We start from the raw sequence: 13494 nt of genomic DNA, 5'->3' as shown, positions 1-13494 counted from the left end.
TCTTTCCTGTTTATTTCTTTATGCTTCTTTTGACTCTTATATTTAGAAGTCAAATTTTCTATTCAGCTGAGGTCTTTTCATTAGGACTTCTTAATAGCCCTCTAATTCACTGAATGTCCATTTTCCCTCCCAAAGGATTATACTCAGTTTTGATGGGTAGGTGATTCTTGGTTATAATCCAAGCTCTTTTGCCCTCCAGAATATCATATTCCAAGCCCTCTAAAATATCATATTCCAAGCCCTCTAATCGTTTAATGTAGAAACTGCTAAATCTTATATCCTGTCACTCCACAGTATTTGAATTGTTTGTTTTAGCTGCATTATTTTCTTCTTGACCTGGGAGCTCTGGAATTTATAACATTCCTGGAATTTTCAATTTTTGGATCTCTCTCAGGAGGTGATTGTTGGATTCTTTCAATTTCTATTTTAGCCTCTGGTTCTAGATAATCAGGATGGTTTTCCTTGATTATATCTTGAAAGATGATGTCTAGGCTCTTTCTTTGATCATGGCTTTCAGATAGTCCAGTAATTCTTAAATTATCTCTCCTGGATCTATTTTCCAGGTCAGCTGTTTTTCCAATGAGATATTTCATATTTTCTTCTATTTTTTCATTCTTTTGACTTTGTTAAATTCTTTCTTGATGTCTTTCTTGAAGTCATTAGCTTCCACTTGCCAATTCTACTTTTTAAGGACTTGAGTAAATTTTTGTGCCTCTTTTATCATTTGGTCTAGTCTGTTTTTTTTTTAAGGTATTGTTTTCTTCAGTAAATATTTTGGCCTCTAAACCAAACTGTTGACTTTTTTTTCATTATTTTCTTGCATCACTCTCATTTCTCTTCCCATTTTTTCCTCTACATCTCTTACTTGATTTTTAAAATCCCTTTTGAGTGCTGCCATGGCCTGGGGCCAATTCATAGTTTTCTTTGAGACCTTGGATATAGGAGTTTTGACTTTGCTGTCTTCCTTGTGACCACAGTTACTTTTATCATCAGAATCTTTTTCTACTGTTCGCTCATTTTCCATCCTATTTCTTGGCTTTTAAGTCTATGCCAAAGTTGGGCTCTGCTTCTGGAGTGGAGGAGGCACCATCTCAAACTTCAGGATTTTTGTGCATCAGTTTTCATAAGTAATTCGGGGACCTGTAAGGTTTTGGTTCTTCCAAAGTAGTATGATCTAGAGCGAAGTGTATTTACCACTCTCCTATACTGTGCATTAGTCTATGAGTGACCACAAGCACTCTTTTCCACCTTGGAACTATGACCAGAGTCCCTGCTCCCTTGTAGCTGCAAGTTTTGGTGTTCTAGTACTCCTTGTTGCTCTGGGACCGAGACCCAGGACTGGGGGCCTAGATCCAAGAATGGACAATGCAACAGAGTCCTGCCCCCGGTATGAACAAAGGGACCCCTGTAATCGCAATCTCTCTCTCTCTCTCCAAGGCAATCAGGGTTAATTGACTTGTCCCTGCTCACACAGGTAGTAAGTGTCAAATATCTGAGGCTGGATTTGAACTCAGGTCCTCCTGACTACAGGGCTGGTGATCTATCTACTGAACCATCCACATGCCCCTATAATTTCTTCCTGACTAGTTGTCCACTCCCCTTACCATCTGTGTGCTTGGAGGTCTAGAAACTGTCATTGATCCCACTAATTTGGTAGCCCTCAAGGCCAGCTCCTGGTTTGCTGGGGCCTGGTCTGCACTGGTATAGCCTGAGTTGTGTTGAGCTCTACCCTAATCCTGGCACAACAGACTTTTCCTACTGACCCAAGTTGACTTTGGGTGGAAAATTATTTTACTCAGTCCTTTTGTGGGTTTTGCTTCTCTAGAATTTGTTTTGAGGAATTTTTTAAAGATAATTGGAGGAATTGGGGGGAGAACTTACGCAAGCCCTTCCCTTTTCTCTGCCACCTTGGTTCTGCCTCCAAAACTTTATTTTAAAGAAATCATGTAGGTAGAGCTTCTTTCTATAGGCAAGATTAAAAGTCATAAATCAAAATAATAGTTCTCTGTCATTTCATAAAAAGGTCTCTTGCCAAGGGAATCCATGAACTTCACTGTGGCATTAATGGTAGAGATTTTCTAAATGATTAGATTGTCACCTGTTATAGATCTTATAGATATGGCCTAAAGCAGTCAAGTCAAATGAAAATAGAAAATGAATCTTCCTGGCAACATACTAACTCATAAAAAAACAAAAACAAAAATAAAATTTATCTATGTTTTCTATATTTTTATTTGTTTTGTTAAAGACTTCCCAATTACATTATAATCCAATTCAGGCTGCAATTAGTAGTTGTACAGTGGGCAGGCCTGGCAGTTTGACTACTCTAACCTAAAAAACTTCTACAAGATCCTAATTTGAGGTCACTGCAATAATTTGAACAAAGTATGTATTTTATGATTGTCCCTTCTTTAAAGGTCCATTGCAGTAAATTACCAGTATTCTTTCTCCTTTCAATTTACTAATTCTCCACAGGAATAGGAAACAATCTCTTATAGATGATAAATGAAATTGAATTGTGCCAGTCAAGGTATGAAGAATAGTCACATATTGAAAAATTACATTTAATAAATTCACCTTTCTTTTCTGCTTTCCTTTCCCAGAGATCATAAACATTCTGTGCTGATTAGTCAGTCAATTAACAAGCATTTACTATGTGCTTACTATATGCCAGGCATTGTGATAAGCATTGGAGATACAAAGAAAATAACAAAAAGACAAAACAAACAGCCCCCATCTTCAGGGAGCTCACATTTTAATTTTTTTGAGGGGGAGGTAAATGCTAATAAATTAGGTTAATAAATTAATAAATAAAATAGAGAGAGACAGACAGATAGAGACAGAAACAAAGAGACAGTGACAGAGACAGATAGATAGAGACAGACAGAGAGACTGAGAGGCAGCACAGAATATAAAGCCCTGGACTTAGTAAAAGAGAGGAGTTCAAATGTGACCTCAAACATTTACTAGCCATGTAACCCTGGGCAAGTCACTTGACCTGCATCTGCTTTAGTTTCCTCATCTATAAAGCGATCTATAAAAACAATAGCACCTTCCTCTCAAGAATGTCTGGAGGATAAAATGAGATAACATTTGTAAAATGTCTGATACATGGTAGGCACTTAATAAATTCTTGGTTAAATACGGAAAAGTTAATTTAGGCAGCTGGGTAGCAAAGTGGATAGAGTGCTTGGCCTGTATGCAGGAAGACCTGAGTTTAAATCCAACTTCAGACACTTACTAGCTATGTGTCCCTGGAGCCAAGTTACTTAACTTGTCGTCTTCAGTTGCCTCAACCAAACAATGGGGATGATAACAGCACTTATCTCCCAAGGTTGCTGTGAGGATCAAATTAGATCATGTTTGTAAAGTGATGAATATAGAGTAGGTGCTATATAAATCGTAGTTATCAATTTATTTTAATCCCAGAGGGGAAGGCATCAGGGAAATAAGGAAAGGCCTAATACAGAAAGTGGGATATGAGCTGAGTCTTAAAGGAGGCTGGGAAATTATGAGGCAGAAGTTAAGAAATACAGAATCATCATTATTCCATTCTTTGCTTCATATAAACAAACGGGATTAAAATCTAAGCAGCTCTATAAGTTAGGCCTGGTCACTACAGACAAAATGATCTTTTAAAAACAAGAACAAAGTAATCAAAATTCTCATGAATTATCTCACTCAGGTCACAGATGAAGACAATTCTGGTTCTAACGTACAAAGCTATTAGCTTAACCTCAAGAAAAGTGAAAGATAGTGTGGATGTAGATAATAAATAGACAGATGAATTCACAATTTTCACTACAATAAAGAAAATGGTTTTTTTTTAAATATCACACTGCTGAACTCATTGATCTAAGTAGAAGCAAATGACATAACAAAGTTCATTTTTCTGCTACAGGAAAAATCTCCAAAATAATCTATTGGAAAAAAAATTGCTGGATTTTCTGTAAACATCTTGGCAAACCAAAACTTTGCAAAATTATTAATTTTAAACAAAATTTGATCTGTTCAGCAAAATGACAGAACTAAAGATTGTTTTAAATCTATATGTCCTCCTGAAAGCAAAAGTATTTCCTATAGGAATAACATATTAACCCTAATGAAAATGTGATTGTCTGTATAAACTCATTATTGACAAACTCTTTCCCAAACATACATCCATGTTGAATTAAGTGATAGATCGAAAACCTAGACTGTTCAGTACTAAAGAGGATACTCTAATGATCTTCTCGGCTTTCTGCCAACTGTGGACCCTACAGCCTTTACAAATGAGGCTATTTAAAGCCCATCTATAAGTTTAGATGTAGTTTAAATAGGCCTAACTTGAGTCTGTTTAGGTCTGTCCTAACCTCTGGGACTGATCCTGCTTAAAAGCAAAGGAAATAGAAATAATTGAAATAATAATGTATGACACATATAATGCTTTAAGATTTGAAAAATCACTCTGGGAAGTAGATGCTATTATCTCCATTTCACAAATGAAGAAACTGAGGTAGGCAGAGGTTAAATGACTTGCCCAGGGTTAGTCATATAGCTAGTAAGTATCAGAGACTGATCAGATTTGAAATCAAATTTTCATGATTCCGAGTCCTCTGTGCTGCCTTGTTGCCTCTGATAGACCAATGACTCATGTGACGGCATTATCAAATCAGTCTTGCCATGGATCTTGTCGACCTTGTACTTTGGTTACATTTATTGGAACTGACAGGGACAGGGTAAGTACTCACTAGGGGTATAAATATCAGTTAATAGGACAAATTGCTAACAGTTGGACAACTGACAGTGTGTCCAAGAAGGAGGACAATGGTTCAGGGTGAGAATTCCTGTATTTACAGAAACTAATAAGACAGGTATGGAGTTGCTACTACACCACTATGTTACCTACCTCATTATCTTATTCCAATTGTTGAAGGTCTGTCTTAGATTCCTATTCCTGAATCCTTGTGTCCTCTTCTATCGAAAGCCTTTCTTGCTGATCCTCTCAGCTGCTAGAGCTCACCCTTTCCCCCATTACTTTGTAGTTATATGTGTTTGTGTGTATTCGTATACACACATACATAGACAGATGATATCTTTCCCCATAGAATGTAAGCTCTTTGCCAGCAAGGCATGTTCTATTTTTTGTCTTTGTATACCCAGGGATAGTACATGGTATACAATAAATATGCAATAAATTGTTATTGATTGAATGTTCTATTCCTTGCCCATTAGTCTTCTTCCTCTAGATCTAGAATAATATCTTTTTCTACCCATATATCTTCATTAGTTTCTTTGAAGACTGTGATTTTTATGTTGAACCATAAATCCACCCCCATAGATAAGTGGCAGATAGGTGGGACAATAGATAGACAGCCAGGCCTGGAGTCAGAAGACTCATCTTCCTGAGTTCAAAACTGGTCTTATGAGCAGTGTGACCCAGAGCAAGTCACTTAACCCTGTTTGTCTCAGTTTTCCCAACTGTAAAATGAATGGGAGAAGGAAATGACAAACCACTCCAGTCTCTTTGCCAAGGAAACCCCAGATAGGATAATGAAGAGTCAGACACAACTGGAAAATGACTGAATAACAAAAACAACAAAATATAATCATCTTAGTACAATGAATAGGCCCTTGAAATTTGATTTATGAGCCTTGGGTTTGAATTCTCTCTCAAACACATACTAATTGCATGGCCATAGACAAGTGACTTAACCTCTTAGAGCATGTGGTGCCTCATCAGAAAAAAAAAAAACAACTGAATATGTCTACTATCTACACTACAGAGTTGTTGTAAGAAAAACACTTGATAAATCTTAAAGTCCTGGATAAATGTGAATTATTATTATAATGAACATTCTTGTTTGGGTGCAGAACTGATATTTCCGGGCTGGATTTTCTCAAAAGCTACTTTAGTGGAATACTGCTAAGGCTCTGACATTTCAATGTAACTTCAGTTACCCCTTCCTCCCAAGAGATTTGTGTCTTAAACGATAATATCACTCTATTATCAGTCAAATGAAAGCATAAATAATAAGCGCTTAATATGAAAATTACACCTAGGTAGATTTCCCTTTTTCTTTATCTGAAAAGATAATATCAGCCTATTGAAAAATAACAAAAAGGGAGGTTTTTCTTTTGGTTATTATATTATGTTCTCCACATTTTACACAAATGATTTACACATTCAAAGGCATTAAAAATTATATAAATTGTGTAGGTTTTTGAAAATTTAAGACTTTTTTTTTAATTTCTGTAACCCAATTGCTATTTATTCATGAGGACTTTGGAATTCAGTTAAAAAGTATCCCATCCATACACTGGATGTACTATCCTTATAATACTCCTTAGAAAGATTCAGATATATATTTTAAAAACAATATTGAGCTTTTGCTTCTAACATAAATTATTTTCCTGCATAATCCTACATTCCAATAAAAAAGCATTTATGCTCTTAGTGAGTATTCCTGGACATATGAATAAAGAGTTAGTTGCTTGAACTGAAAAAAACTATTTTCTTACCCATGTCAGACATTTCTGGCACAGTTACGATGTATGGTCCATCCGTAAATTTGGGTGCGTTGTCATTGATGTCTTGTACTTTGATAATGAATTCAGATTCAGGTTCAAGAGGCTTGTTTGTCCATCTGTCAATTGCCTGGGCATGTAGGACATAGTGGGTCTTCTGCTCTCGATCTAGACTTTTGGTTGAATGAATGTCTCCTGTGGTATCATCAATGATAAATATTGTCCCAGCCCCTTCTCCAGTAAGGATGTATTTGACTGATCCATCACCTTTGTCAGAATTGGAGTGTAGCTGCAAAAGACAGGATATAATGTAATATGTACTGATATAACATAATCCTATATCATAATATTTATATATAGATATATGATTTTATTTTTTTGTTGTGAAAATACTTCATTTCTAGTTTTCATGGTGTCTTGACTTCAGTAAAGCTGATTTTCCTTATGATTTTGCAAGAAAACTTAGTTATTGGTTAAGAAAATCAATGGTAAGAATGTATCCTTTAAAGTTTTTCTTTTACATTTTATTTGGCCAAAAATTCTTTATACTCAGCATATTTTTATGAAGTCAACATATTAATAAAATAATTATTTTGTGAAAAACTCTCCTTGCAATATAAAGTTTCAGGACTAGAACTTAAGCCACAGAATCAATCTCCATATTGTGTTTTAGCCAATATTACACTGCCATTCTTTTCCATTATGTCCCAAAACTATTTCAACATTAAAACCAGGAAAAAAAAATAGAATAAGGGAACTGAAACTTCCTTTAGTAACTCTTTATTTTTCTGTTATTATCATTAGCAGTCGAAGTTCTGTTTCCAATCATGTTCTTAGGTGGAAAACTGTAATTTTTTTCATCTTAAAAAAATTGAAAGTACTATTTTGGCGGCTTATAAAAGTCGGATATAGGGATGTTTGAGTGCACTATCAGTTGCATAAGTCATTCCTGATCTAAACAAAAGCCATATTACCCCTAAAGCAGCAGATATAACCTTACAGTTAAATATCTATGCTAAAGTAGATAAAGACTAAGATAGGAACAGTCCCTGAACATCCAATCTGGAGCTCAACTTGCTGTTGGGGTTAGGCCAAAAGTTTAGAACTTCTTTGAGATGAATCTAGTAGCTGCTAAACTGTCTGTCACTTCTGATAAGGCCATATATATCCTGGAATAAAACAGAAAAAAACCTAGGAAACAAACCCCAGATCTAAGAGGGGAAAAAAGGAAATGCAATTATCTGAGACTTCAGAATATCAACTAGCAAATTGATAGATTTTTAGAATTCTATCTAAAATTTAAATAAAGTAATATTTTTATAAGAAATATTTTATGTTTTTGCATATATCCTTAGAAAGACAGAGAGATGTAGCAGATAGAGGGTCATCCTTAGAGTTAGAAAAATTCCTAGAAGGAAGTCTTTCTGGACTACTTTTTCATTTACCTTCCCATATGCTGCCTATCCACTTTTAAGCTCCCTTTTATGTGGCATTTTCTCCCATTAGGAAGTAAGTTCTTTGAGGGCAGGAACTATCTTTCTCTTTGCTTCTATTGGATTCTGGCATTTAGCACAGGTCCTTACATGAAGTAAGTACTAAATAAATGCTTTACACATAGATCTTTACTTTGGAAGACTCATGTTAAAGTCCTATTTTGAGCACATACTGTAAAAATATGGCAAGTCACTGATTATTGTAGTGTGACTAAAAGAACTCTGTAAAACTATAAAAATAGACAATTTACAACCTACCTGTGAGGAGGATGTTTCTACACAAAGCAATTCTCATGAAATGACAGGATGAAAAAAAACCTCAAACAATATATGCCTTCTGTCTTTAAAATCTGTATCTGTGTCTGTGCCAAGGCATCAATGATAAACTTTAAACAATTTTATGTTGTGATTTTGTGACTAAGGAGATAAAGACTGTTTCAACTGAATCGATGTGAGGCCAAGATGAACATAAATTAATTAATTGAACCAAAAGATTATGAAACTCTTTTTCACTTTCTCACATATGGACTTGCTTCAACACATCACATTTTGTTTTAGTCTTTTTGGTCCATGATATGCATTAATATTTAAGTTTGTAGCAAGACTCTAATTAGACATTTAGTTTACTTAAAAAACACATAAGCATCCATTCACTAGGTGTTGATTTAAAAAAAATAACATAGTGAACATACCAAATCAATTTCTAAGAAAGGAGTTTTAAAATTTTATTGTGAAGTTCATATATTTTAAGAGACACTTGAAAAGAGAAAAAAAAAACAGGCAACAGGAAACGAATAATTTTATGCAGTAGAAATCTAACAGCCTTAATTTAGATTTTTTTTCCTTCATTTTTTACCAGCAAGATGTAATATTCATGAAATTCTGACAGGAATAACTCATTTCCAGGATGAACAAATTGTAAGTCCTGCTAAATGTTAGTTACAAATTAGTGAAGTAGCTGTTACCTTAGTGGTAGAAAAAGGTAGCCATATTATCGAAAGCAAAGAGAAAATGAGTCAGATTGTGTTAACAAAACTTGAAAATCTATTTTCAAATTTCTTGTTCACACTTTCACTGCAATGTAATCATTTGAAGGAGAAGAAACCAAGGAAATTAAATAAAGGGAACATTTTTTAAAAAAATTTTATCAGCATCAATGGAGGTTTTGGATTGTGCATCTGCCTTTCTTTTGGCAACTGATAACATCAAAGCAAAAGAGAGTTAGCATTTCTCCAAAAACTATCTGTAAGTCAATGACCTCTTTTAGATTTTTTCCAGCCACCAACATATAGCTTAGAGCCATGACACTTCATTTGTGGAAGAAATATTTGCAAAACTTCTCCTAAGTGGCCAGAAGATTATTTAGGAAATCAATCAGAGTCTGGGCACCTAGGCAGTATGAGGAACCCTACTAACATTTATTCCTTCTTGGTGTAAGTAGCAGGAGAAAATCAATGACAGTAAAGTATACTAAATTTTCTTTAATGGTTTCAGAAAATAACAAAAGGAAAAGTTGATCAGAAATATTTCTGCTTTTAAGACATATTTCTTCAAATAATCTCTCCCTAGTGCATATCTTAAAAAAATATATTTCCCAAAGCTTTAAGGTATTGCAGGGACAGGAAGATTTTTTTAACAGCATTTTAAATGGAAAGTGGTCTTATTTTTATTTATTTGAAAAAAAAATAACTAAACCAGGAGAACAGACAGCATTTCAAGGAATTTTTGAGGTAAATTCTGAAATTAATTTTAAAATATTTACTTGAATTCTTTGATCAATATGCGTTCTCCTTGATGTGGATACTCCCTCTGAAAACACAGATTGGAAACCATCCATGCCGTGTGATTTACAATCATCTCCTTCTTCTATAGAGGATGGAAGCTCTGCCTCTGGAAGGTTTTTAGGTCTCCTAACATACTAAAGCCACCAATACAAAATCAGGTTCTCCCGTTCTGTCTCTCACTTCTTGACTAGACTACCTCCCTTTTCAGTAAGACATTCCCTTCCTTTATCTTCCACTTCTTTTTGCATTCCACTTCTTTGGTAAGGAGAATGTTCATTAATATTTACATGGCTTGGATAAGAACTCACTATTTGACAAAAACTGCAGGGAAAACTGGAAAAAAGTATAGCATAAAAGAGGCATAGACCAACATCTCACATCCTATACCAAGATAAAGTCAAAATGGGTACATGATTCAGACAGACAGGGTGATACCATAAGCAAATTAGGAGACTGAGGAATAGTTTACCTGTCAGATCTATGGTGAAGGGAAGAATTTATAACCAAATGGGAGAGAGAGAACATTGTGAAATGCAAAACAGATAATTTTAATTACATTAACTTAAAAACTTTGCACAAACAAAGCTGATGCAACCAAGATTAGAAGGGAAGCAGAAAGCTGGGAAATAACTTTTATAGCCATTGTTTCTGATAAAGGCCTCATTTCTCAAATATATAGAGAACTGTGTCAAATTTATAAGAATGCCAGCCATTCCTCAACTGAGAGATGGTCAAAGGATAAGAACAGGTAATCCACTACTGCCTTGTTGGTGGGATGGTGAACTGATCCAAACATTCTGGAGAGCAATTTGGAACTCTGCCCAAAGGACAATCATACTATCCAAACCCTTTGATCCTGCAATACCACTACTAGGTCTGTATTCCAAAGAGATCATAAAAAGGGAAAAGGATCTATATGTGCAAAAATATTTAGAGCAGCCCTTTTTCTGGTAGCAAAATATTAAAATTGAGATAATGCCCCTCAAGTGAATAATGGCTAAGAAGCTGTGGATATAATGGAATACTACTGTGCAATAAGAAATGATGAACAGGCAGATTTCAGAAAAACCTAGAAAGACTTGTATGAACAGATGAAAATGAAATGAGCAGAACCAGGAGAACATTGTACACAATATTAGCAATATTGTGTGATGATCAACTATAAATGACTCAGCTTTTTTCAGCAACGCAATGATCCAAGACAAGTACAAAGGACTCACAAAAAAAATGCTATCCACATCCAGATAAAGAACTGATGGGATCTGAATGCAGATCAAACATACTTTTTTCACTTATTTATTCTTTTTTGAAATTTTTTCCTTTTATTCTGTTTCTTCTTTCACAATTGTAACTAATTTGGAATTAGGTTTTACCTGATGCAAAACACACACACACACACACACACACACACACATATATATATATATATATATATATGTATGTATGTATGTATGTATATGTATGTATATATATGTGTGTGTGTGTGTGTGTGTGTGTATATATACATATATATATATATATATAAGCTATATCAAACTGCCTACCATTTTAGGAAGAAGGGAGCAGAAGGAGGGAGGGGGGAAAATGTGGATCTCAAAATCTTGTAAAAATGAATGCTAAAACTGTCTTGACCTGTAATTGGGACAAAAAATACTCTTAAAAAAGAGAGAAAGACATATCTCAGCAGTTATAGTATTAAAATTCTTTTTTCTCACTTTATAGATAAGGAAACTGAGTCACAGAAAAGTTAAACATTTTTCTCTTTATTCTGGGGCAGGCAGGTGGTGTAGTAGATACAATGCTAGACCTGTAGTCAGGAAGACTCATCTTTTCATCTTTTGGAGTAGAAATCTAGCCTCAGACACTTACTAGCTGTGTGACCTTGAGCAAATCACTTAACCCTGTTTGCCTCAGTCCTCATCTCTAAAATAAGTTGGAGAAGGAAAGAGCACATCATTCCAATATCTTTGCCAAGAAAATCCCAATGGGGTGACAAAGAATTGGACACAACTGGACAATAACTATATTCACTCCATCGTTCTTTCCAATATGTCATGCTTGATTACGAATTCTAATGTACCTTAAAAGTGATAAATGTCAAAATTTATTAGGAAGTGAATTCCTTGAAGGAAAAAAAACCATTTTCTTGTTGTTATTGTTGTCTTACATTTTGTCATATTCTCAGTATTTAATACAATGCCCAGCACATAGTAAAAGCTAATTAAATCCTTGTTGATTGAATGAAGACTTATCCAAGATCCTAGCAGTCCAGGACAAGATTTAAACCAAGGCCCTCTGTTACGTATCTTGAGAAATTTCCACTGCATCAGGCTGCTCCCACACACTCCCAAATTCTATTTTCCAATTATCTTTATATACACCTGCTTCATCCTGAACTTATTGCTCTTTCATTTATAATTATCAGTTCAATTCTGTCAATTTGGGAATCATTAAGTATTTTAGTACCTAAAAGGCTATTTCTCCTCAACTTCAACTGGCAGACTTTTCAGATATCTTGAGAAGGCTCTTTCTTTCAGGCATCAGCTGAAAAGTTGCCTCCTCTCTGAAGCTTTCCCATGTTCTGCCCCTCCATCCTAAATAATAATTGTTAATTCTCTCTCCTTTCTCAAATGGAATTTCATTCAATCATCTGTATACATCTTATATTCTATGCTCTATCTCTACCATCCAGAAAACCGTAAGGTCTTTGAGAGGTGGAACTATTTTTTTTCTAGATCTTAGCATAGTAACTTGGGCATACTAGGTATCTACAAATGTTTTGATTTCTTTTCAGTTGAATGGAATTGAAGCAGATCTGTTTAGGAGGAAAGATGGTGACTTGCATTTGGAACATGATTAGTTTGAGATTCTCTTAAATATTTAATATCAGAAACAGCTTTTGGTGACAAATTTCTAATTATTAATATTAAGGACATTACAAAACAAGGTGGCCAATGCCTACAAAATGTCTTTGTCATAGCCACAGAAGATGTCTAGTACAATGTCTAAATGGGAAGAGGATTCCTTTTTCAGTGAAGTCTTCTAGGTATTCCTGTTTACAGATGACACTTATGTATCAACTTCTTCCTCCAAAAATATAGAGGTATATAAATAAGATATATAATTACTTGAAAGAGATTTTATTCTAATCATTCACATTAAAAAGGTAAGTAGATGAATGTATATTGAACTTATCATGATATATAATTGGATTGACAATGCATAGAGTTGATGCATTGGTACTTCTTAGCCCTACACTGAACATGGATAAAAAAAAAAAATCTAGGTCCCAAACTGAACTAAAGGAGGAGAACAGGTTGACTGGATTATTTTGGGAAACTTCAAAATACTTTTTTAATAATCTCAAATATCTCTCTGAAATAAAAGCCAATCTTTTGTTTTAAAACAATAACATTTTTCTGGTGATATTCTATGGCTGCAAGTCACAGAATAGCAAATTCTTCAAGTAATTCAAGTTAATGGCCATCTGATAGGTAATGAAAAACATGAATAGCCTATCAGACATTGACAGCCAGGAATGGTGGAAGAAAGGTGATGTAAAGGATGCTATAAGAGAGGCGCATGTTCAAAAAGGGAAGAGTTATGGGGCAAAAGTGAGGAATAAGTTATGGATTCCCTGTGTGCTTCATTGGTATCTCTACAATGCCATAATAACTCAAGTAAGATCCTCATTATGTTTCCTTAATCAC

At 34.7% G+C, this 13494-nt stretch overlaps 1 protein-coding gene across 1 annotated transcript in view; it reads right to left on the bottom strand.

Moving 5' to 3' along the window:
• LOC118837960 (cadherin-18-like) overlaps positions 1-13494 on the bottom strand; it is a 143117-nt gene that overhangs the window by 50135 nt on the left and 79488 nt on the right. The window contains exon 2 of the mRNA XM_036745126.1: positions 6502-6796. Within this exon, the coding sequence (XP_036601021.1) occupies positions 6502-6796 (295 nt within the window). The remainder of the gene's footprint in view (positions 1-6501; positions 6797-13494) is intronic.

Source organism: Trichosurus vulpecula, chromosome 1 (assembly GCF_011100635.1).
Source record: "Trichosurus vulpecula isolate mTriVul1 chromosome 1, mTriVul1.pri, whole genome shotgun sequence".
NCBI classification, from domain to species: domain Eukaryota; kingdom Metazoa; phylum Chordata; class Mammalia; order Diprotodontia; family Phalangeridae; genus Trichosurus; species Trichosurus vulpecula.
The sequence above is the reverse complement of the archived record's forward strand: the minus strand, read 5'-3'. Positions and strand labels throughout refer to the sequence as shown.